This window comes from Phaseolus vulgaris, chromosome 7 (assembly GCF_000499845.2).
Source record: "Phaseolus vulgaris cultivar G19833 chromosome 7, P. vulgaris v2.0, whole genome shotgun sequence".
In the NCBI taxonomy this organism is placed as follows: Eukaryota; Viridiplantae; Streptophyta; class Magnoliopsida; order Fabales; family Fabaceae; genus Phaseolus; species Phaseolus vulgaris.
Window position 1 is genome coordinate 10,831,425 of NC_023753.2, and position 24,763 is coordinate 10,856,187.

Consider the following 24,763-nt stretch of genomic DNA (forward strand, 5'->3'; position numbering starts at 1 on the left):
TACTAAAAGTAAAATTTATGCTAAAAGTCATAAATAAGAGTTATGTTTAGATATATTAATTTGATAAGAAATGGGAGTGAGTGGTACATGAGTTAGTATTGTTCACATCTTGAGCAAATTGTAAAGAAAGATGAAGGAACATGGATCTAACAAAATACAATTATGTCCTTTTTATCTCTTTTACATGACAATAAATTTTAATAAAAATCATCCAATTATAATTTAAATATAAAGTATTATTAATACTAATAATATAAATATTAAAATAATAATAATATTTAAAATTAATTTATAAAATAATAATAAAATTATAAATAATAATATTAACTGAAATAAATTTTTAAAATAATGATAATAAATATAAATCAAATAATTTTAATAAATAATAATAATATTATTATTAATTATTTTTATTTTGCTTTATTTATATTAAATATTAATAATAATAATAAAAATAAATATAATAATTTATATAAAAATAAATTTATAATAATAAATAATATTAATCTTCTAAAATACTTAATTAATTTTTTATATATTAAATGAATTTGTAAATTTTTTTTTTCAATCACACTCATCATATTATTTATAATTTTTTTTACAAAAAAAATTATGTTCTAAAAATGATAAGGAACTTGTATTTTTTTATATTTCATGTTTTATTATTTAAATATTTTAAAAGGGTAAATTTATAAACTTATATTTTTACATATTTAAAAAAAAAATTCTCACAACCATCACATCACTCACAAACTTCAATAAACTTTCGTCAAACATCTACACTAACATATTACCCCAATCCAAACACCTTCAACTTTCTTCACACTTTTTCTCAAATCTTCATACTTTCACCCTCTCACACCCTCAACTTTTCACTGCCCAATCCAAACCAAACATTAGGAAATACAAAATATAGAATTTAATTTTTAGAAATTGAAATCCAAAACAATATTTATGATTTCTAGAAAAGTAATTTTGGAATTGTAATTTTATATTCCAGAATATGGTTTCCGGATGAAAACAATACAATTATAGAATTACCTTTGCAGAAATCACAAATATTATTTTGAATATTTTTTTTCCATAAAATAATTATTATTCCATAACACAGATTTCAAAAGACATATAACCCATAACATAACCTTTTGGATCAAGGCTTTCAAAAATATTATGAACTTCCCATTCCATAAATCTTGTGCGTTACTTTCAGAATGTGCTTTCCAGAATGTACAAAATTATGTTCTAGAAAAACGATTACAGAGTACCATGACAACCACCTGCACTCTTCCATATTGTGTTATCCAGAATGTTCTCCACCAATTCCATAAATGCTATTCTAAGTCATTTGTTTGTTCTACAAACACGTTCATCTTCATCATTTCAACCATTAATACTAAAAATAATACCCTTCTATACCTGAAACCAACTAGTCTTACTTCTAAACAACCACCGCCAAACACGTCTTCCATGGAGGTCATGCCTTTCAAATAAAACTCTAAAAGGCAAAACTGGTTTTTCAAAAATTGTGGGATGCAAGTAGAAATTGAAGTGTTGTAGGAAGCAAAAGCCTACATTCAATCGGCACATTCAGTCCTCAAATTCTAATAATTTTGATAAATATTAATTCACGTAACAGCTACTGCTGAGGAAATATCCTATTTAACATTGTGGACGGACCAAAATTTAAAAGTTCCTGCTAAACAAAGGAAAAAGAAAAGATGGTCTAAAAATAATGACTAAGAACAATCATAGCTTTTGTACACTTCAAATCCTAACTTGATTGAGATTTAATAGTGTAGATTCATCAGATTATGTGGCTTTCCAATTGCTCCCATGGATTCAGTGGGAATTTAAATATTCATATCTCTTCTCCAGTCTGCAGTCATAAAATACGTTTCCGATTGATCATAAGCTCATTGAAAATGACAAAGAATGGTTTCCGAAATAAATACATACCAGCGTCTCATGGTCTCCCTTTACTTCTTCTATCAGTTCCTGCAGGGGTTTATTGGCACTGTTGGGAACAAGTGCAGCAAATGCAGCTGGTTTTAGTCCTGCATAACAAAAACTCCAAACCATTGTTCTGCTAAGAATATTAAGAAAGAAAGATTTTATCTTCAATAGACCCAAAGGAACTATTGAGGATGTGATCATATTTTTCTTACCAGTTTCCGGAAAAGAATCTATGAACATCATCATCTCCTCTCCGCTTAAACCAGACAAGAAACATATCCGGGGAAGTGACTTGGCTATCTGCAGGGTACAAAATACTGAACATGAAGAGATTTGAATGTAATTCACAAGTTAAGGATTGTCATGGCCGAATGAAATATCAATATGTTCTATGTGAAAGTTCCTTACTGCATTAGAAGCATGTTTATTAACTTATATAGTGCTGTAGGTTAAAGATTCTTATGCTCACAAAATTAGAGATGGTGTGAGTTCTCCACAGTTTTGATACAATAATGTCATGTCTACATAACAAACTGCCAATAAATGATGAATTTGTGTGAAATGGTAGGCTGCAATAACAAGGGAAAAACTTTTCTTCTGTTATTTATTATCACTCTATGAGTTCAAGTTCACGAGTGGACAGAGAAAGATGTTAGATGAAAGTAATACATAAAAAATTATACCTTGACCTCTTCCATACTCTGTTGTGTTGTATGCATTGCCTCCCAAAGAGAACTTGTAATCATGTCTTCTGTACAATAGATTACCTGCAATGCGATACATTATATTCCCTGTTTATTTTTTCAATACTTTTCAAGATAACTACGGAAATTAAAATTGTTACATTACCTCCAAATTTGTTAGTGATGTGAAAAATCCTAGAGGGTGAGCCTCAACCAAAATGGTAAGAGGTTCCTAGAAATAGCCCATCGACTTGTGGGGATAAGGCTTCTAAAATCTACCTTCTCCATACTTTAACTGGGAGTCTTGTGCACAACTCGCCCTTCGTTTATTTATGGGTAAACTATAGATATTCATTTTCTTAGTTGATCTAATGCATCTTTAATTGATTGTGATGTGCTATTTACACTATCAAATTCGTAGTAATTTTTCCATGATAATATTGTTTTCTTGGAAATATATAATGTTGAAGCAATGATCTGTGAGAACTAAAAGTAACACAATTCACCACGTAGGTCAAAGAGATACAGCATTGATTATATTAGTTGTGATTAGGAAACAATATTTGGCCATTTAAGTGGGTATTTAATCAGACCTGGAAACAATATTATTGGTTTTCAAATAAAAAGGTCATGAAAGACAAGAAATGAGATGTTACCTTCAGGAATTCACCATCTAACTCTTTCAAAAGCTGTTGAATCTGCTCAAGAAACGAGATGAACATTATACTAACAAATGACATATTTGGAAAGAATAGATGACCTAGGCATTGAATGGTAATATATCTGAAGTTAAATATGACTGGATAATCTCCATAAGCTGCTTGGCTATGTTACTATAGTAATTTACTGGCAGTTGATAAATTAATGATACATTACAAGGTATATAGAGTATTTTCAACAGTGGCAAAAATATCAACAAAAGGTACTCATCGATGATATTTTGGGTCATCAAATTGAAAGCACAAACAATAACCAGACCGAAGTTTGATTAGACATTCAAGAACACCGAAAGACCACTTAAGTAAAAGAAACAGCAGAAGGCATTTTCAATCTTTCAAGACATGAAACTACTACGTTATTCTTTACAAAGACTAGCATATCATACTACATGGGTCATGGTAAGATCACCTTCAAAGCTTCTTCTGCTTCAAAGCCCAACAACAATAAGGCCTGCAAAACGAAAGAAAGTTGAGTTTGACTGCATATAATGTCAGAGCCAGATTACAAAGTTCTGACCCAAGTCACGATAGAGTGAAATGAGCATCCACAAAACTCACCCAATTTAAATTTCCAAAGCTAAATAAATATGAAATCAAGGCCCATTAGAGACACTAGAAAGATAACAACTTTTAATTTCCATGAAAAGTTAGTTAATAGGCATTTTGTAAGAGTGTGTATGTTGAAAATTATTTTCTCGTGGCAGTGATGTGAAAAGTTATAATAAGTGATAGAAAACATGTTATTCAAAACTAACCATGACTTACAGGTGGACCATATGTAGGATCCTCCGCATTCAAAGGAACGAATTTGGAGTCTTCAACCAGCTCATTAGGAAGTCCTGTAATATGGAAAAACATTATATAAAGAATTGTAATTCGCAGCACCCCCTGAATAAAAGTTCCTTTCTTTTGTCAATTTTATTGATAGAAGTTAGATAAGTAAGCTCAGAAGCTCCAACTCCAAATCTATATACTTCACGACATAGAAAGAAAAAACAAAAAATTCACATCACTTGTGGGTAGGAGTGTTGACATAATTGAAGTTGGTTTAAAGAAAGGCACGATGCCCCAAATGGGTATGAAGAGAAGACAATGATAGGACTGTAAATTTTACCTTCAGAGGATGCTCTCCGGATATAATGGCAGAGCTTAGAAGAGTTCAAAGAAGAAGAATAAGACACTGAAACTGGAAAACATGAAGGAGGCATTCGGGCATGACAGCGCAACCACGAATTTGCTGATAATCCAATGGAAGTAGCAGATGACATGATTTTTGTTCACTACTTTTCTTTCTTTTTCTCCTCCTACGACTCTCCCACATACAAATATATATATATATATATATATATATATATATATATATATAAATCAATTTATTCCAAGAATAATTAAAAGAAGTACTCTTCCTCTTGATCTTTCATTTTACTTTAGTTAATCTGTTATAATGAATAACTTACCTTACTGTTATATTAACTTTAATACGTTGAATAGCATATTCCAATCATTGTATACTAATTTAAATTAAATATGTTAATTAACTAAACTAAATCAATTTATAATTCAAATTAGTCCTTTTTTCTCTCAATTAATTATACTTCTATATTTACTTATTTGAACAATAGTTAAAATTTGTCTAAATTATATATAGCTCGAAAATGTTTATAAATGAAAAGTAAAATAATATTATTAAAGCATTGAACTTCATTTGTTTACATTACCTATGGATGTTTTATATTCAGTTTCTCAAAACTGGAAGAAATCTTACCTATTTCTTTATTTTATATTTAATAATTTTATCATGTAAAAGAAATAAAAATTATGCAATGGATGGGATTCGTGTGCCACTCAGCAATGTGTAAGCAATGAAAATCTAACGATGTGAAGTTTGAAGTGTAAGCCATTTACATCTCAACATTTTACATTTTACTAAATTCTATTAGTTCTTTGCTTGCATTGCACGGCTTTGATTCACCCTGGTTTTAAGATAATGAGTTCGGGTTGGTGGAAAACACATGCTGGTTACTTAATTTCCTCTGTTATTGGATTATACTTTTGTATTCTTTTGCAGAACTAATTACAATGTAACAGATTACATCTCTGCAACCAATTTCTCCGCATCATCTCCAGATTCTGAAAGGGTTCCCTGAGTCCACCTCTTCAGCATTTCTAACGAAGCCTTTGGCTGATCCATCGGCACCATGTGACCAGCATCATGGACCTGTATTTCCCCCCACAAAATATCAAAGTAAGTCTTCATCTTACCAAGCCACAGGAAAGTTCGTAGGTAAATGAAGCATATCATACACATTAAAGCAGCAAGGACAAGTTTGTATTTGCTTTGTATGACAATCATACACATCTACAATGTTTGTGTGTGCAGGGAGGGGGTTGGAGGTGGGGATGAGAGAGATACATACCTTTAGGAAACTTAATGGTCCGTAATTCTTCAATAATCCAGCTTCAGAATCATCAACTGTGAAAGGAACTTCGGGTGAGGACACGAATTCTTTCTGGCCTGACCACTCCATGGCATGAACCCATTTTGAATTACCTAATCATTGAATTCATACCACAAGGAAAAAGAACATTACACATTGCACTGAAAAGTTTAATATATGAAATTTTAAAGGCATAAGCACTTACCAAGCCAGTTGCAGATGAGATCATATTCCCCAGCATACACAAGCATATTGATTCCATCCTCAAGAAGGGCAGGAATACCAACTTCGAGATTCCTCATCCAATCCACCAACATTGCCTGATAAACTGTGGAACTACAAGACACAAAAGCAATATCTCCAACTGCTAGTGCATCCCGAACAGATTTCAGGTTCAAGAATTTCTCCATATTCGAAAAATCATAGCAGAGGCTCCCCTCACACTTCTTCCGGATGTCATAATACTGCAGCACAATAATAAAGTAGCTGGTCAAAGTTTTGAATATGCTGTGTTCCTACAAGACTTGGCACAAACTCCATAAATGTCAACACATGAAAACCTTCTAGCTAACATACAGAATTAAAAGCTTAAAATTTCTCGTTCAAAATATACTCCACTGAGAAAGTAATAAACAAAGAGTTACAGAGTTGGTTAGGCAAGTCAACTAACCACATGACTATTCATTTTGAGAGAATATAGTTCAGACATTTAATCATGTGCTGCCATCACATAAACTGGTTACTTCAATTCAACCATATAACATGTTGATGTTTAACTTTTTTTTTTTTCAGAAGAAATTATTATGGGAAGCAAAACGTTAAGTAAATTTTATCAAAATTTGTTCAAGAAAATCAAAATCCATCTTAACTCCTAACTTGACAACAGACTTTTTAGATTGAGTGATTCATTAACATGGTATCAGAATCTCTTTGAACAAAAAAGCCTGTACTTTGACCATGCTTCATGCACAATGGGCTCCCACAAAAGAGCTTCAGTAGAGTTAATTAAATTCCGCCAACAAGCAAACTTGAGTACTACAGACATCTAAACCGCACAGAAGGGGAAGCAACTATGTTACCCACATTGATATTGCCAGCATGTGACATGATGGAATTGAATATCGTATTACAAACAAGATATGAAGCCGTGCATGCAATTGTTCCATCAGTGCCTGAAAGGATTGAAGCAAATCTTAAGCACAAAGGTAATAGAAACTAGCCAATCAGAAGACACCACCGCCAGTGGGAGCACAGATTTATTAAGCTCTGGAAGTTAAAATCCACTATAATATTAATATATGTAGAATTTTAAAAGTATTTCATATAAGGACAAAACTTAAATAAAGTGGCATAACTACAGTAGCTGTTCCCATTAAATCCATTGCATATTGTCAATGTAAAACTCTAAATATGATTGGAGAATTTTCTTCTTATAATCCATAATTAAAAAAGTAGCATGCACTTTTACAAACAACAACTAATCCCACTGGATGAGGTTGGAAAAAGGTAATATGCATTTATAGTCGAGAATCAAGATAGTTATAACATACTTAAAAAAATAATATGATACACTACACTAAATAATATATCCAATTTAAATTATTGTATATTATGGACAATACACAACTCTAAAGAACAATTTAGATAACTAATTTAGGCAAGTCTTGGTAACAATAAAAAACTATAAACATTTGCAAGGTACTAATTTGCCCCAATTTGTATACTTTATTTATGTAATTATTCATATATAATATTTTTTAGCTATGATGTTATTGTATATTATTAGTTTGCTAATATAGAAAGACATACATATACTTCAAAAAGACAAATGTAGTTTTCTCAAGAGTTACTTTTAAAATCAACTTAAATTCACCAAAGGTAAGCTTGATTCATTAAAGAAACTTGAGTTCAAATTAAAATTTAGAATAGGAACTGAACTAGAGGTTGAACTCAGCATTCATTAAAATAAATAAATACATGAATACCTATAACATTTCTCTTGGTTTAATTCAATTATAGCCCTAGCTTCCAAAATACAAAATATAAGAAACACAACATCCACTAAAAGCACAACATGGAACAAAATCACATGTAATTACCACATAGTTTTATTGCCATTTCGCAGGCTGGGACCATCAATTTATTGATGTGATCATAGTCAGTCTTCTGAATTAGGCCCACGTCCAGTGCATAATCTGTGTAAGCTTTATACTGAATCGCAGGATCAGTTAGTCCATTACCAATGGCAAATCCCTGTTTAACAACTTCCAATCAGCCAAGAAGTCACCTCACCTTTCAGTGCATATCTTAAACATAAGAAAGAATAGCTCACATATCAATGGAACAGACCTTTAGGTTTATATGAGTTCCTTCTTTAGCTTTGTTTCCCCTGTGGACTCGAGCTGCAAAAGCTGGAATATAATGTCCAGCATATGATTCACCAGTAATGAAAAAGTCATTCTCTGCATACTCAGGATGTTCAGCAAAGAAGGCCTGTAGGGTAAACAGAAAACTTGCTAAGACAAGACATTGCTGGTGAGGCTCAGCAAGGTGTTTAAATCAAAATCAAAGGTAACAACACATTGCTTAGTTTTGGCCTTCTAAGAAGAGCCATTAAGAAATGTTAGAGGATAAAAAGATAGGAGATACAGCTTCTGTTCCAGAAAAGAAACAACAAACATAAGTCAGGTAACCAGATAAGAAGACACTGCATTAATGTTGTATAACGAGTATTCAGAGAAAACACAAGTACCTGTAAAAAGTCATACAAGTCATTGCTCACACCTTCTTCATCATGACGGATGTCACGCTTGTCCGTACTGTAACTAAATCCAGTTCCAGTTGGTTGGTCAACATAGAGAAGATTAGACACCTGAAAGATCACCAGGCAATTTATCAAGACCTCATACAAGATAATCACAGGAACAAAAGAAAGGCAATTGAAAGACAACAAATAATATGAGGACTACCTTGTCCCAACCATAATCATTCCAAACAAGGGACATATTGTCAGCAATCTTAAAAGGGCCATTTTCATAAAACACAGCCAATTCACTGCTACAACCAGGGCCCCCAGTCAACCAAATCACAACAGGATCCTTCTTACTGTTCCGTGATTCAAAGAAAAAGTAGAACATCCTGCACCATTCAACCCAAACCCACAAGTAAATAACAATTACATACCAAGGATTTGCAGCACTGGCCCCGCAACAATCATATTCACCAACATAAAGGAATAAAAACTATTTAATTCACAACCATTTTCTTTCCCCTCTTCATCGTATTATAAAGTGCTCCCAAAAATAGTTTAGAATTATGTTCCAAAATTATTTTAATAAGCTCTCCAGAATAGCCTATGAAATTAAATAGAACTTATATGAAAACAATTAAAAAAAATCATAAAATTTCTCCAGGATAAAATGAATTAAGTTTTCTCCACGGACTAAAACCAACTTATATAACAAGCGTTTGCGGCGTATTAAATAAGTCATTTAGCCAGACGAAACCATAACTTAAAAATGTTCATGTTTTTTCTTGTTTTGTTTTCCTGAAAAGAAACATAAGGTTGAACAACAAATGGTACGAACAACAACAAAGCTTGGGTTTAACCATTTAACTCAACGTGAACGTTGAAAAACATAAACTGAAATCTACATCCAATAAAATCAAAAGCAAACCTGGCTGCATGAGAATGGACAATAGGATAGTAACCAGCGGAATGAGTCAAATTGTCGAGGGAAACGCCAGAGTGCGAAGGCAACAAGTTTGGAAATCTGAGGGGTTTCTCGACAACTTTGTTGGCGTGACAATTAGGGTGGTGAACGATGTTGACATCTTGTGAAGGAAAAAGGTTAAGGTCTCTGATCTTAGCCGAGAAATCGAACTCGAGATCGGCGCCGGAAAGAGAAGGAAGCGTGAGAAGAAGGAGAAGAGGGCACAGCGTGAAGAAACCGTTACAGTGCCCCATTTTCTTTTCCACACTTTTGTTCCACTTCAGGATCATAGTAATAAAATGTTCTTATTTGCGTACTATCGAAGTTTCCAACGACACGTGGCGCCTGCATGCACTATTTTCCAACTACCTTTATTTAAAGATGGGGAAGCACACACATCCATTTATAGGTGTGGCTATTTTTTTTTCTTACGATAATAATTATTAAAATAAAAAATAAAAAAATTATAATATTAATTTATTTTTATAATTTTAATGTAGATAGTATTTTTTATTGTATAAATAACTTCTTTTATTAAGAATAGTCATTTAAGTTTAAAAGAATAGTTGTTTCAAGAGTAGAATTTTTTTTTTTTATCAGCAATAAGTATATAGATACATATTTAAAAGGAACTTTTTATATTAATGAAATAGATAATAGACAAATATAAATCACAAAAATAATAGGTAGTGTTAATTTAAAGTAGTCTCTCCTTACTATCAATTTAAGTGATATTTAATATCTTTACATCATGTTAAAACAATTTATGCATAAAATTAATTCAATGACACATTTTTTTTTGTTTGATTAATATCTAATCGTGTTTTACCTTACTAATCGTCTTTGTTTAAGTTACGTCAATGACGTAATAACGTAGCTTATTGTTACAAATTCATATTATTCTCTGATGGCGTAACTTAATCATTGTGATAATTTGCAAACAAAGTTTGCCATGGCCCATGGGGCAATCTGACTTGAGAAAATTTTCTCTCTTCAGCAATGGAATGTTCAACATTTATTTCGAGTTAACAGAGTAATTAATAGTGTAGGTACTCTTAAAATGTGTGTACATGTTTTTTACAATAATAGTAAAGCAGTTAAAATGTTAAAAAAATAGCAAGTTAGGATTAAAATAGTAAAAAATATATAATAAAAAGGCAGTTATAAGAATGAATTGATTTTATTAATTGTTGTAAATAACATTTGTTCACAGTTTATTTATTTTACCTTCCCTCAACAACACAAATAGATTTTTGAAACAAATAGAAAAGGAAATAACGAGATTAATTTTAGTATATAAAGATTTTTATACTGATAAAAATAATTTTAGATATATTGTCCAAATCATCAGTTGGTACTATACATTCATTCTACAATTGTAATTAGATTCTCTTCATTGTGGAAGTAGTAAGATTGTTTTTAAGTTTAGATGGAAGAAGAAAATACTCTGAATTTATCCATGGCTCTTTTATTGTGCGTTTTAATAAATAAATAAAAATAGCATCTATAGTAAACTGAATGATCTTAATTACCTGTTACATAGTAAACTGAATGATCTTAATTATTGGTTACATGGTAATCTGAATGATCTTAATTAAAGACCGGTTATGTGAGACATTAGGTTATAGAATTTTGGACGGTTAGGAAAACCCTAAAACAAAAAATTTAAAACAAACATTTAGTATGTTATCATGAAAAATTGATGTTACTTTTCTGATTTTTTTTTTAATATTGACAATAAACAATTCATACAATATTTTAAAGATATGAAACAATAACATCATGTATTTTATAAAAGTTCTATATCCTATTTGGTTCCATAAAAAAATGATGACTCCGAACAGAAATCCTAGGCTTGTCACAGGAAGTCACAACAAAACACAATTGCAGCACATTTTGAATTTATAAATGTAAAAGTAGCATTGATCAAAGCGTCTGTTTAATACATGGATATGAACTTGTTCATTTGCTGATGGATCAGTAGATACAAATAAATTTTTTTTTGTGGGGTTTGTGCATATATAATGAAATGTGTCATTGGATAAATGATGCAAAATAATAACCATTAACGATTTCTACATATAAAAGGATTAGATGCTTGGTTAACTTGGAGGACACCTACAAGAGCAATGAAGTCATTGCATATTAGAGGCTTTACACACAGTTCTTGTTTCATTGGACATTTAACTAAAACTTCCAACAATCTAGTCAAAGAAGCCTTCATCTTCAAGCCAAATATCGACTAAGAAATCTACCATCTCCTGCATGAGCCACCACCAATACATCAATTTTGTTTCAGTACATGGAAGAAATATTATTCAAGAACTCCTTTAGCATCAAATGAATTACTATAAAATGCAGTTGTTCTGGAATTCTCTGAAAGACAACAATGGTAAAGGTTTCTTCAATGTAATAGCTGGAAAAGCTACAAAATGAATGTACAAGTATTGAGTTAAAATTACTGATGCAGGTGTAAATTGGTTAAGAGAAAGTGAGAGCATGTCCAATGCAACAGTCTTATTAAACCTTCTCATGAGATCTTATTTTAGCTTAAGTGGATCTCTCCATACTACATCATTTTTAAAACACTCTTACAAGTTTTGTTCCAATGATAAAATCTTATAAGATTTGCACTTTTATAATGTTTCTTTTGCATTTCAATATTTTACACCTTACAAAATTTATTTAAATATATAAATAAATAAAATTATTTTACAAATCTTAAATTTAAGACCATCACAATATCATACAGCATGTTTCAATGAGACTTTCTAATAAGACCTAAATCTTAAATTTAAGACTCTAGTTAAGACCTATGCATTAGAGATACTTTGAGAAATTGGAGTTCTTTGTGACTCAACAATCAAAACACTTTGGCAAGAAAGGGTTAACTTGATTGTCAACACTATAGTTCATGCTCCGAGATTTACATACTATAAGTAGACTTTTACATTATGAGATTCATTTGAACACATATTTTTATGCATTAGATTAGATTTTTTTAGGTAAAGGAATCTTACAGGTAAGGGTATTGCCTCTGCAAAAGGTTCGTTAGTTGAAAGTAGCTCTTCATAAGACGTTGACCAGCTGACAAAAACATGTTCAAAACTATTAGAGTTGTTAAAGAAGCTAAGTGAATTGGTAATAAAACACAGATTTATCTGTGTACATTATCCCTGTTTATTATTGGACAGAAAACCCTTAACATGTATTGAAGAGAATTTATATGAAAAAATATATATTTGTACACACAAGAAAGAATAAGAAAAGCAAGTGCAGGCCTTCTCAGGTTACAATTTTAAACTTTTTCATGGTCCCCTTTGAGCAATCTATCTACCGGTATTTAAGTCTGATGCAAATTCTTGGTATAACTCAGGTGGAATCTAATTTATGCATGCATGTTTCTCGTTGCATATTGCTATTGATGACATGTTATAAGTGCTATATGAATTAATAAGTTTGATGGAATCAACTATTTGGAGTGATATTTAAGTCTTGAGATTCTCCCAATTAATTGACTAGTGTTTGGGGTTGAACCCTCCTCTTTTGTTTAAGTCTTAATATCATACTTCTTTTCTCAATCCTCACTTTATCAAAGAGCACAAATGAACCACTTTGTTAGTGTTTTTATTTGATTTCCTTTAAGGAGAGATTGTAGTTTTCGGGACAATGTCCACAGATAAATCTATCTTCTATTACCGATTGGTTTGTAAATTCCTGTATGAATGAATAATTAGATTATATAAATGGTTGATAAATATATAAACAATTGTGATCTATATGAATGAATAATTAGATTGTACTTTGATGGCTCTGAAAGTTTATAAAAAGGATGTATAGTTCATCAATTCATATCTTTATGAGCCAGATATATAAAAAAGTGTATTCAATGTAATTACTTTAGATTGGATCATGAAAGTAATTACCATGTAAAATAATTTTCCATAATAATCTAAAATTTATTTCAATAGGAATGCCAGTTATTCCCTCATCAGATAAATTTATCTATTAACCAGTGAACTGTATTTCAGGCATGTAAAAACAACATCTTTTTTATTCTTAGAAACTCTAGTCATGGATATTTCTTTCAGAATTAGTAACAGCTAGTTATGACATTGGGTGATGCTTATATGAGTCACCTTCAACCCAATTTGAAGTTTACAACCAATTTAGTAATTTAATAATTATAACATATGCCAAATAGATATTTAAAATTTAATTACACGTGCCATTTATTGTTTATTTATGAATTAGGTAAATATGTAAATAAATTATTAAAGTGTAATACCAGAAAAAGGAGATCAGATTAGATGACTTCTTTTAATGCCAGAAACAGAACATTTAATTCATTGGCAAGGATGGTTTATCAGGTGAGGAATAGGATTTCACCATGGAACGGGTATAAAAGATGACAAGCAATAGAGTGATTTCCTGTGTCTTAAGCATAATGAAGAAACTTTAGTTTGGAAAATAAGGCTGCAAATATCTATAAGAAAGTAGAAAAATATGTATTAAAAAAACCCTCCAAAACCATTATCTCATTTCCTGTTTTTTCTCATAAAAAGGATAAGATAAAACACCTTCCCAAACTTTCATTACAACTATACTCTAATAACAATGATTAATCCTACTGTGAATGAAAAAAAGTTGGCTTTAGTTATACCTAATAATTTGATCTTTAGCTATTTTTGGTGGATGTTGAGACCTATCACCAATCCATTTTCTTCTATCCTCATGCCAAGCAATTGCAGCTGCAGATATATATATATATATATATCAATTCACATTAGGTTTTAAATTACAGTAGAAAAATTAAAATATGAACAGAAAATAGAAAAACTGAAAAATTATGATAAAGCTAGTACAATTTCATTATTTGTTTCTCTAATTCTTTCTCAGTGAGTTTTACGTAGTATAGGTATGAATGGTGCATGGGCTCTCAAGTGTAGGTACTCTGTTTTTGCATTCCTTCTATAATACTGATACACACATCCATTCCTTTTCTCTCTCTCCTTACATGGTATCACAAGCCAAAGATCTTCCATGGTTTCTTCTTCCTTAGCTACCCTAAACACTGATCATCCTCCTTTGTTCTCCATACATTCAACACTCCAATCAATCTTAAGCTTGATGATGAACATTTCATTTTCTGGTAACAACAGGTTCTTGCAACTGTTCATGATCTTAAACTCACTCAATTCTTGGAAGGGTCGGCCATTCCTCTCAAGTTTAAAACCCCAGAAGATGAGATCACCAACAATATCAGCACTGAATTCCTCAACCATGAACAACAAGATCAACTGCTCATTGTTTGGTTGCTTGCTTCAGTGACCACACTAATTCTTACAAAGATGGTGGGTTTTCATTCTTCAAGAGAACTGTAGATACTCTTGTTGTTGTTGGATCTCCTCTTTCACATGAGGATCACATCAATGCAATTCTTGATGGTTTGTCTAAGGAGTATGACAGCTTCATCACCTTGGTTACTTCACAGCTTGACCCATACAGTGTTGAGGAAATCAAAGCTCTTATACTTGTCCAAGAAAAACACTTTGAGAATAATTGTGCCTCTGACCAAAATCTTCCTCAAGCTAATCTAGTTTATACGTCGTGGTCCACTGACACTTTGCAAAGCAGTCGCGATTGAAACACTTCACATCCGCGTAGAGCTGGATATGTTTTCTATTGCCAAAACAACTTCACAAAGTATTCATAATCTTTTGGCCAAAAGATGAATAACAAAAGTCCTTGGAACAATACTTCTTCCTCTACTTTGTAGGGTTCTCAGGTTCAGTGTCAGATATGTGCCAAGAATGGCCATACTGCCATTGACTATTGGCATCGATGTGATCACAACTCTCAGACTAATATCAGTGTTAATCCTTCTCATACTTTCTCTCCAGTTCGTGACAACAACGAACCTTCATTGCTTGGCACTCCATCCACGTTGCATGATCCTCCCCATATCGAGATAGTGGTTCATCACATCACTCATGACAACACCAATTTATCCACCAAAAACACATATTTTGATTCTGAAATTGTCAAGATAGATAATGGTACAGGTTTGTCCATTCATCATGTTGGCAATGTTGTGTACACTTTGCCACAAGTCTCTCTAAAGCAACTCTAACATGTTCTTCAAATTACCAAGAATTTAATTAGCATTGCACAATTTGGTAAAGACAACAATGTGTTCTTTGAGTTTTATCCTAACCAATGTTATGTTAAACACCAGGACACCAAGGAGATACTCCTTCACGAAAAACTTAAGGATGACCTCCATGTCTTCCCTTCTTTTCATCATTATTTTGCTTTTTCTACTCATAATACTATTGTTTCACCTATGTTGTCTTCTTATCAATTGTGGCATTCTCGGCTAGGACACGCTTTAGCCAAAATTGTTCACCAAGTTATGAATAATTGTAATATACCTTATGTCACACAAATAGTTATGTGAATCTTGTGCTCTCAGGAAATCCTATCAGTTACCTTTATTCTTCAACTATTTATACAAAATCTTTAGAACTTGTTTTCATTGATATTTGGGGATCTTCTCTAGTTGTTGCTTCCACTTGTGCACGTTATTATGTTGCTTTTTCTTGATGCTTTTTCAAAATTCACTTGGTTTTATTTGTTGCACTCTAAGTCACAAATATTTGCTATTTTTCAATCCCTTAAAATATATTATGAAAATCAAAACTGGCTATACTCTCAAGTGCATCCAAACTAATAATGCCAAAGAGAGTTCTTAGGTTTAAAACCATATCTTTCTACAAATGGAATTCATTACAGATTAATTTGTCCACATACTCATGAACAAAACGGTTCAATTGAAAGAAAGCATCGTCACATAGCTTAAATTGGAATTTCTTTGCTTGTTGCTTCTCTTCCTTTCCAGTTTAGGGGAGAAGCTTTTACAACTATTGTCAAGATCACTAATATCTTACCTACATCGGTGCTTAACAATAATAATCCTTATGAAACTCTTTTTTATAGAAAACCTGATTATCACTCTTTTAGAATTTTCGGTTGTGCGTGCTATCCTTTGTTAAGGCCTTATAACAAACGCAAACTTGATTTTCGGTCCTTTATGTGGTTGTTTCTTGGTTACAATTCAAACCATAAAGGATATATATGCCTTTCCACTATTGGTAGAACCAACATTTCTTGACATGTTATTTTCAATGAAAATTTGTTTCCTTACTCTTTAAATCCAAATCCTTTTAAATCTACTAATTTTTCTACTAATAATCAGTCATCACCCACTCTTCCTCTTACTATTATTCAAACTGATAGATCTGACATAGTTGATACTCACTCAAATGATATTTATAATTCTCCAACCAGTTCTAATGTGCAGGGTTTTGACAGTCCCACTTTTCAGGGTTATGGTGATTCTTGCTTTACACCTTCTCCAACTCATCCAAGTATTCCTTCTCCCTCACCAACCAACCAATAATTTTCATCCTATGATTACTAAAGCCAAAGCTGGTGTGTTCAAACCAAAGATTCCTACTACCAGTACTTCTTCGTATGTTGAACAATGTACTTTTCACGATGCTCTCAACAATCCAGATTGGTACCGTGCCATGCAACATACAATGTTGTTCTTGCCAATAATATGGACCTTCACCAATCTCCCAACTGGTGCGAGAAAGGTTGGCTAAAAATGGCTTTTTAAGAACAGATTTAATGCAAAATGGGAGTTTCTAGCGACACAAAGCCAGGCTTGTCACCAAAGACTTTCATCAACCTCAAGATTGAAATACACTGATACTTTTAGTCCGGTTGTTAAGCCTACTACCATACATGTTTTTCTCACCAAAGCTTTATCATCTCAATGGCCAATACATCAAATAGACATCAACAATGCCTTTCTATGTGGTGATTTGGATGAAACTGTCTATATGCAGCAACCTCCAGGCTTTGTATCCAAGGATTCCACTCTTGTGTGCAAGCAAACAAAGGCTATCTACGGGCTCAAACAAGCACCGCATTCTTGGTTTCACAAGCTAAGTCAAACTCTTCCCTCTTTTGGCTTCACTCTTGCTAAAAGTGATCCCTCTCTATTTACTATGTTTTCAAATAGTTTTACTATGTTTATTCTCATATATGTTGATGATATTATCATCACCAGAAGTTCTTCTCATGCCATTGCATCTCTCGTTAAAAATTTTACATCCACACTTTGCCTTGAAAGACTTGGGTTCCTTACATTATTTCCTTGGCATTGAAACTTCTTGGATCAGAGATGGCAACATTCACTTATCCCAAACAAAATACATAAAAGATATTTTGCATAAAGCCAACATGCTTGGGTCTAAGTCACAACCAACATCTATGGTCTCTTTATTATGTTTAACTCAATATTGTACAACGGTTCTAGATTCTTCTCTCTATCATTCATTTGTTGAATCTCTGCAATACTTGACAATCACACATCTTGATTTGGCTTACTCTATCAACAAAGTTTGTCAATACATGCATAATCCGTAGGAACACTATTGGAAGGCAGTTAAACAGATTCTTTGATACCTTGCTGCCACTCTCACTCACGATCTTCTTCGCCGCTGCGCAAAGCTCTCTCTGGTTGGGTTCAATGATGCTGATTGGGGGTGTGATCTTGATGATAGAAAATCTCCCACCAGTTACTGTGTAATATATCTCAGTACAAATCTTGTTTTGTGGTCCTTGCATAAACAAAAGATTGTCTCAAGAAGTAGCATGAAAGCAGAATATCACCGCTCTTGCTGAAATCAAAAGGATTGAATCTCTTGTGCGTGAACTTTGGATCTCTCTCCTTATAGTGAGAAAGGTATTTGAAGCTTGTTTTCTCTTATTACATATTTGGAGTCCTAGTATATATAGATTGGAAAGATATTTCATGGACAATTTCCTCCATATTCCTCAAGTTATGTTATTTCAACGGATAAGCAAAACTATTACATACCATCCTTGTAACTAACATGAATAAAATAGCTATCAACAAGCTATGGGATGTCTAGATAGTTTATTACTTTTCAAGTGGAAAACTAGAACAGAATAGATGAACAAACAATGCTAAAGGAAAACGACCATCTACATACTAGACTATGAACATTACAATGACAAGCTCACCATGATTAACAAAAGTCGAAGTTTGCTTCAAATTTTGCTTTCCATTGGAAAGGGAACTTCTGTGAGCCTTTTCACTGGATCTTTTCACTTCATCTGCAGGTTTAGAATGCTTCAAAGTTTGTTTCCCATTTGAATGGGAACTTTCAGCACAGAACTCCATCATATCCAAACTAAATGACTATTCCCCGCAGTAATTATACAGTAAATATTAATACTTGTTTCCTTCAAAAGATTAGAGGTACCTCCAAGCTTCCTTACAGTTATTGCAGTTCATGTCACAGGGTTTGAAAAGAACTGGTGCTCATCTATCATGGTTGCTGCATAATGACGAACAACTATCAAAGGAAAACTATTGGCAAAGTGTAATTTGTGTTTGTTGTACAACGCTAATAAAACTGGAAAAAGAAAACAAAAAATCAACAAGGTAAAGTAAAAATGGATAAAATAGGATGAAGTGTAAATTTCACAAATTGTTTACAACAACATTCATAAATATCTTCCTTCAACAGTAGTTTTCTTCATGCATTGCTTTAAATTTGCACCAACACTCATAAAACTTATCTTCCCCCAAGCCTCATTTTCTCTAATTGGTTCCACATTATATCTCTTCTATAATGTGGTATCAATTGCCTGAAGATTATGATAATTTGGGGTATTATCAAGGAAACCAAATAAATGGAGGTGACAAAACCTCTGCGTGATATGTTATACAAGTTATACATTGCACATAGTAATGGTCTTTTCCTATAATGCAGAAAGTGAACGTTTCTGAGTTCTCAATGACAATTTAATTAGTAGTTATGCAAAAGTTAACACTGGATTCCAAAAAATGGTGTGTAACAATTTTTAAACAAGCCAATTCACCCTGTACCTGCTTTGTTTTCCAATTTTGGCCAGTAATTGAAATGAATAAATGACAGAATGTGCAGTCTCACAAGTTCAAATATAACAAATATGAACATTCAATTCAAGTTATTTCAGATACATGAGCATCATTCCTGAAATCCTAAAGTAAAACAACCTGAAAATTACAGTCTCTTCGACCTGATACCATACAAAACTCGATGCACGCTTTTCCTAATATTTCAACTTCAACTGGAATACAACAAGTTTGGTACTCGGATCCTGATAAGTAACCCAAAAACTTGGAGAACCCACTTTCAGAAACTAACTGTTAGGGAGAACCAGGCACCTAAATCCTTCACTGAGTATCCTATATTACTCTATGAAGGACTTAGGTAGCCCTTAATACCCAAGTTCCTATCAAACACAATATTATGAAATGAAAACTTTATCCATTAATTCAATTCACTTCCCTTCCAGATCTGAAACAAAATACAGTAGGTAAAGAACACAGCTATGCTACTTCAAGATCCCAAATCTTCCTGACTTGAAACACCCAACATTGTTTTTATATAAACAAAAAGGAAACAGAAATTCAGACAAACCAAAGACCGTATTTGAATAATACCCTGCAAATCAATATTTTCATACTGTATACAGCTCAAGACTTGTGTCGGTTTCAAATGTACAATTAACACAGCACAGCTTCATCATGAAAGCAACATAAACTGGCAAGCATGCACGCGAATAACACAAATTCCAAAGCAAATAACAAAAAAAGTAAGAGATTCCCAATAATTCCAAGTAAGAGACAAAACCAAACAACATTGTCCCTCAACGAGGAATGCATTTAGCAAAAGAAAAAAACTACACCAGATCTGAATAAAAAAAACAGCATACGAAACACAAAACAAAACAAACAAACAAACAAACAAACAAAAAAACTGAACTTTTGTGCGATATCCTGATAAAGAAAGGAACAGGGAATACCCTTATGGTGGTTTGAGTGACGGTAGGTGGTGGTGGCTGAGCAAAGAGATTAATTGTAGGAGAATTAGAAGCTAAGAATTTCAAGGTACGTTTTAGAAACGTTGGTCTCGGAGTTTAAAAGCATTTAGCCACAACAATTAACAGAAGAACATGCATTTTCTCCATTCTCTACGTTTTCAATTTCTGCTTGTGGACATGTGTCTGTGGCGACCTGCCACCACTTTTTTATTTATTTATTAATAAAAGTTTTCGGTATTTTAATTTATATTTCAGTTAAGCTAACACATAAAATAATCAATTATTTATTATTATATAAAAAAATATTATTCAAAAATAATAAAAAATATATAAAAGGATTAATTCATATGTTAAAATTCTAAGTAGATTACATTTATTTATAAAAGATTTAAGAATGAACTAAATAAAAGTCTATTATACCAATAAAATATAATTTTTATAAATAAATTTTAAATTAATAAGCATTTCACCAATTATTTTTAACTATTACTATTATTTATGATAAACTTGCAGAGGTAAAGATTTATTTTATACCACATACAATAAAAACATATTCTTAATACAACATTATAATAATATTATAATATTTAAAACTGAAAAACAAATTAAATATAATTAAAATGTTATTTTATTGATGTGTGAAATATATGTTTTCTATTGTGGTGTTTATATCACCACCTCTCCCAAATTTTTTCTTAACACTGAATTTATGATGATTTCTCACAATGTTAAAATGAAAAGTCTTTTCTTTTGCATTAATAATTTTATTGCATGTTTTATTGTTTTTCTTATTTCTCTCCTAAATTGCAAAAAATGTTATAGATAATTAGAATTATCCCTTTACAAGAACTTTTGTTTTCACTTGGAAGAGTTTGGATAAACTGTTGCTGTTTATTATTTGTACAGGTGTAATAGCAATATGACTGGAATACCCCTCCACCAACCATTCATGACATGAAGGTGGACCAGAATTGAAAAAGCATTTGAGAGGCTTTTAGTCATTTGAGGTCATAACAATGACGCAACAACTTCAGCTCCTAAGAACCACACACGATTCCTCTTGTTACGTATCTAAAGTAAAATAAATATAATGGAAATTATAATAAACTATTCCTTTTACGAGTGTTATACCCGATTGGTTTTTATGTTTATTGAGAATTATAGTCATAGTTAATTACATCGTCTTGTTGGTAGAAAATAGTTTTAAAGTATAATTATATAACTAAATTGATATTTAAATATTTATTATTAGAGTAAAAAATGTATATAAATAAAATCATCTTTTTAAAACTATTATATTTTTTTGTCTTTTCTTTAAGATTCTAACCACCTTTTTCATTTGAATGACTAAGAGGTTATTTTTATATTTTTGACGGTGAAGAAAGTAATATTGTTCTATCAAAATTTTAGTTAGATTATGTTCATTTTTGCTCTCTTTTTTTTTAGTGAATTTTGAGTTTTAGTGTTTACCTGAGCATATATGGTTGCATGTGATGTTTAAAATTTCACTTGTTAGTTCAGAGTCTCATGATATATGCTTGAATCATTGATAAAGACTTTGTGGTACAAGTTTAGGATTAGTTCTTGTTAGTTCAAAGTTCCAGTGATATGCTTGAATCATGACCAGGACTATGTGGTGTAGGTTAAGTTATCCCAAGAGTTGGAACTCTTTATAAGCACACTATCCCGACCAGTCCTCGATCATCGATTCCAATGACTGACCTCAAACATCGCACACCGGTGCCTGATAGTGGAAAGGGGCCAAGTACGATGGACCCCATATGCACCTATCAGAGGATTGGTGAGTCTTCAAACATCAGTACTATAGACCCCGATGTTGGAGATCGACATCGGCCCTCGCCAACAGAAGGAGAGATCGGACATCGGCAGTCTAAACGTTATGATGGGCCATGAGAGGTGGGTCCCAGAATTATGCTAAGTTAACAGTTAAGGCATTAGATATGTGGGAAACCTAAGTCACGAACAATCCATGCACGTGGTGTGTATAGCGCATGCAAACGCGACCTGAGTGAATAATCCTGGGAAGCGCTAAGGCACATTAGGGTTAGGGTTTCTAGGGAAAGTTGCATGCATGACATGTGAATACTTAGGGCACCCACAAAGCAGATGGCGCTAGATATTAGGTGTACAAGTTGGTACCTAGGCGGCCACTCTGTTATTCGTTGCACTCCAGTTAAGGGAAGTCCATGTGCCAGATATGCTAAGATTACGTAAATAGTGGCGCAATAACGTTCCCCAAGGAGCCCTAGACAAGGGTAACAACACAAAGGTAAACCCTAGTCTCAACCTATATAAAGGGTGTCAAGAACCCTAGCAAGGTACACAGTTTCTAAGACTGAAACTACTTTATACACTTGGTATTTCTTTGTCTTTATACTGACTTGAGCGTCGGAGTGCAAACGACCGTCAAGGCGCCCTTTGTCTTTGCAGATGAGATATTTCTTGATTAAGGAAGTACGATTCTTAGGCGGAGATAGAAGGGTCGAAGGTTGTCGTTAGAAGCAACTGATGCAGTGAGTCAACCGGCGGGAACACACCTACTTTTAATTAGTAAGGGAAATTAATTTTGTTTTTCAATAGAACCTTTGGTAGAAATCTGGATGTGAATGTGACATGGTTACCAACTTTCGAATTTTCTTGCAATGATGTTTTGAGTGAATTAGTAGTCTTGATTTAGATTGAATGTCAGAGCATAGATATGTTAAATTTTGTTAATTTGGTAAATTACATGTTGATAATGAATGAACAAGCAATTGAAAGTGTTTAAATTGTATTATGAATCATTTAAAGTATAAAGACTAATGAGTGTTGATTGTTTGAATCCGAATGTTTAATTTGAATGAATTTGATTTAAAGATCATGCATTTATAGATATATAGGTTGACACGCTGAATCAGAGTACTTGTACAACTTTTAGTAAGGTGGTATTAATTTTGGTTTGATATGTTTTGTGAAAATATAGATTTGATATTGAATTTTTGAGAGAAAGCTTAAAGATATCAATTTTATGAAAGTTTAGCTTGTAATTTTTGCTCAAGCGATGATTTTTCGCTCAAGTTAGAATAAGGCATAATTGTATTTTCACTCAAACGAGCGAATTCTCACTCAAACAAAAATGGGAAAAAATATATTGATCCCACGTCTATTTTCACTCAAGCAAAAGGATTATCAATCAAACAAAAATAACACTGGAACTAAACTTATTCTCGATCTCAATTTTTGCTTAAGCGACAAGATTTTTGCTCAAACGATGTCTATTTTCGCTTAAGCTAAGCAAAACTTAAACTTTTGAAATTTAGTTATGAAATGCTGTTTTATAATTGTTTATTATTTTAATTAAAGTTTATGTAAATTTTATTTATATAAGTAATTGAAAATAATTAGTTGCTTAATTATGTAATTTCTAGTAATCTGGGTAGAGAACCGTAACATATTAATTACAAGACTTTTTTTATAACTCATTAAACGATAAAATAAAGATTTGAAAAGGATCCAATTTGAATAACACATTAAATAATGGTTGAAAATGAAATACAATTTATCATAAAAATCAAAACTTTTCAATGATCCATCAAACGCATTAAATAGCTTCCTTTATAAGAGAATTAATGATTTGACAAAAGACTAGGAAAATGTCTTACAACAATTAATTTTAGATAACAAAATATACTTTTTTTTTATACTTTGTCTCCAACACCAAATGCTAATATTTAAAAACTAACAATAATAAACATAATAAACTAATGCATGTTTTCAAATACTTTTTAATAGTAAAAGCAACTTTGATTAACTTTTAGATATTTTTCTTTAATTCAAAAAATGAATTTCCGTTGCCGGGACTTGAACCCGGGTCTCTCGGGTGAGAGCCGAGTATCCTGACCAACTAGACTACAACGGAAGGCATACTACATTTGAATAACGAATATATAAGAAAATTACCAAATTTAAACAATTTACTTAAGACACATATTCTTCTTTTTTTTTCCTCTACAAATTTGAGTATACTTTGATACATTCTCTCAATCAGACATTTAAATAAAAGTAAGTTAGATATTCGACTTTTTCTTCCTACACCCCATTGGTACTAATTGCACTTTTGATACAAAATAAAAAGATTAAAAATACTTATTTTGTAAATAAGTTTTAGAAATTTTGTTCCAAAAAACTTGTTTTGAAAAAATTGTTTAAGAACATTTTATGTTTTCGAAAACTTGTTTTGGAAAGCTCATTCCAAAAAACTTATTATAGAAAACTCATTTAGAAAA

The 24,763-nt window shown here is 32.0% G+C and overlaps 3 protein-coding genes and 1 non-coding gene across 6 annotated transcripts; all 4 read right to left on the bottom strand.

Annotated features, from left to right (window-relative positions):
- Nucleotides 1-1,586: 1,586 nt before the first annotated feature.
- Nucleotides 1,587-4,676, bottom strand: LOC137827895 (uncharacterized). Its single transcript, XM_068634254.1, has 8 exons — nucleotides 4,470-4,676; nucleotides 4,121-4,194; nucleotides 3,765-3,806; nucleotides 3,293-3,334; nucleotides 2,637-2,720; nucleotides 2,166-2,253; nucleotides 1,957-2,054; nucleotides 1,587-1,876 (listed from the first exon to the last, which is right to left on the bottom strand). Exons 1-8 carry the CDS (start codon nucleotides 4,621-4,623, stop codon nucleotides 1,859-1,861), a joined length of 600 nt encoding a protein of 199 aa, XP_068490355.1. The 5' UTR covers nucleotides 4,624-4,676; the 3' UTR covers nucleotides 1,587-1,858.
- A 698-nt stretch (nucleotides 4,677-5,374) lies between these two features.
- Nucleotides 5,375-9,883, bottom strand: LOC137827896 (serine carboxypeptidase-like). The gene is made up of 9 exons (XM_068634255.1): nucleotides 9,471-9,883; nucleotides 8,763-8,931; nucleotides 8,546-8,665; nucleotides 8,143-8,286; nucleotides 7,893-8,046; nucleotides 6,877-6,965; nucleotides 5,999-6,257; nucleotides 5,773-5,906; nucleotides 5,375-5,573 (listed from the first exon to the last, which is right to left on the bottom strand). The coding sequence occupies exons 1-9, from the start codon at nucleotides 9,794-9,796 to the stop codon at nucleotides 5,445-5,447; spliced, it is 1,524 nt and encodes a 507-aa protein (XP_068490356.1). The 5' UTR covers nucleotides 9,797-9,883; the 3' UTR covers nucleotides 5,375-5,444.
- Nucleotides 9,884-11,400: 1,517 nt separating this feature from the next.
- LOC137827897 (uncharacterized) lies at nucleotides 11,401-20,667 on the bottom strand. Of its 3 annotated transcripts, none has more exons than XM_068634257.1 (5): nucleotides 20,460-20,667; nucleotides 18,627-18,943; nucleotides 14,170-14,257; nucleotides 12,527-12,593; nucleotides 11,401-11,767 (listed from the first exon to the last, which is right to left on the bottom strand). In XM_068634257.1, the coding sequence occupies exons 2-5, from the start codon at nucleotides 18,787-18,789 to the stop codon at nucleotides 11,711-11,713; spliced, it is 375 nt and encodes a 124-aa protein (XP_068490358.1). In that variant the 5' UTR covers nucleotides 18,790-18,943; nucleotides 20,460-20,667; the 3' UTR covers nucleotides 11,401-11,710. The 3 variants fall into 3 exon arrangements, with proteins under 3 accessions (XP_068490358.1, XP_068490360.1, XP_068490357.1); XM_068634259.1 differs by lacking the exon at nucleotides 20,460-20,667 and adding an exon at nucleotides 19,648-20,058; XM_068634256.1 differs by lacking the exon at nucleotides 11,401-11,767 and adding an exon at nucleotides 11,775-11,882 and having other exon boundaries at nucleotides 20,460-20,662.
- A 3,656-nt stretch (nucleotides 20,668-24,323) lies between these two features.
- Nucleotides 24,324-24,396, bottom strand: TRNAE-CUC (transfer RNA glutamic acid (anticodon CUC)). The gene has a single exon. It is a non-coding gene; the product is annotated as a tRNA-Glu (tRNA).
- Between the last annotated feature and the right edge of the window lie 367 nt (nucleotides 24,397-24,763).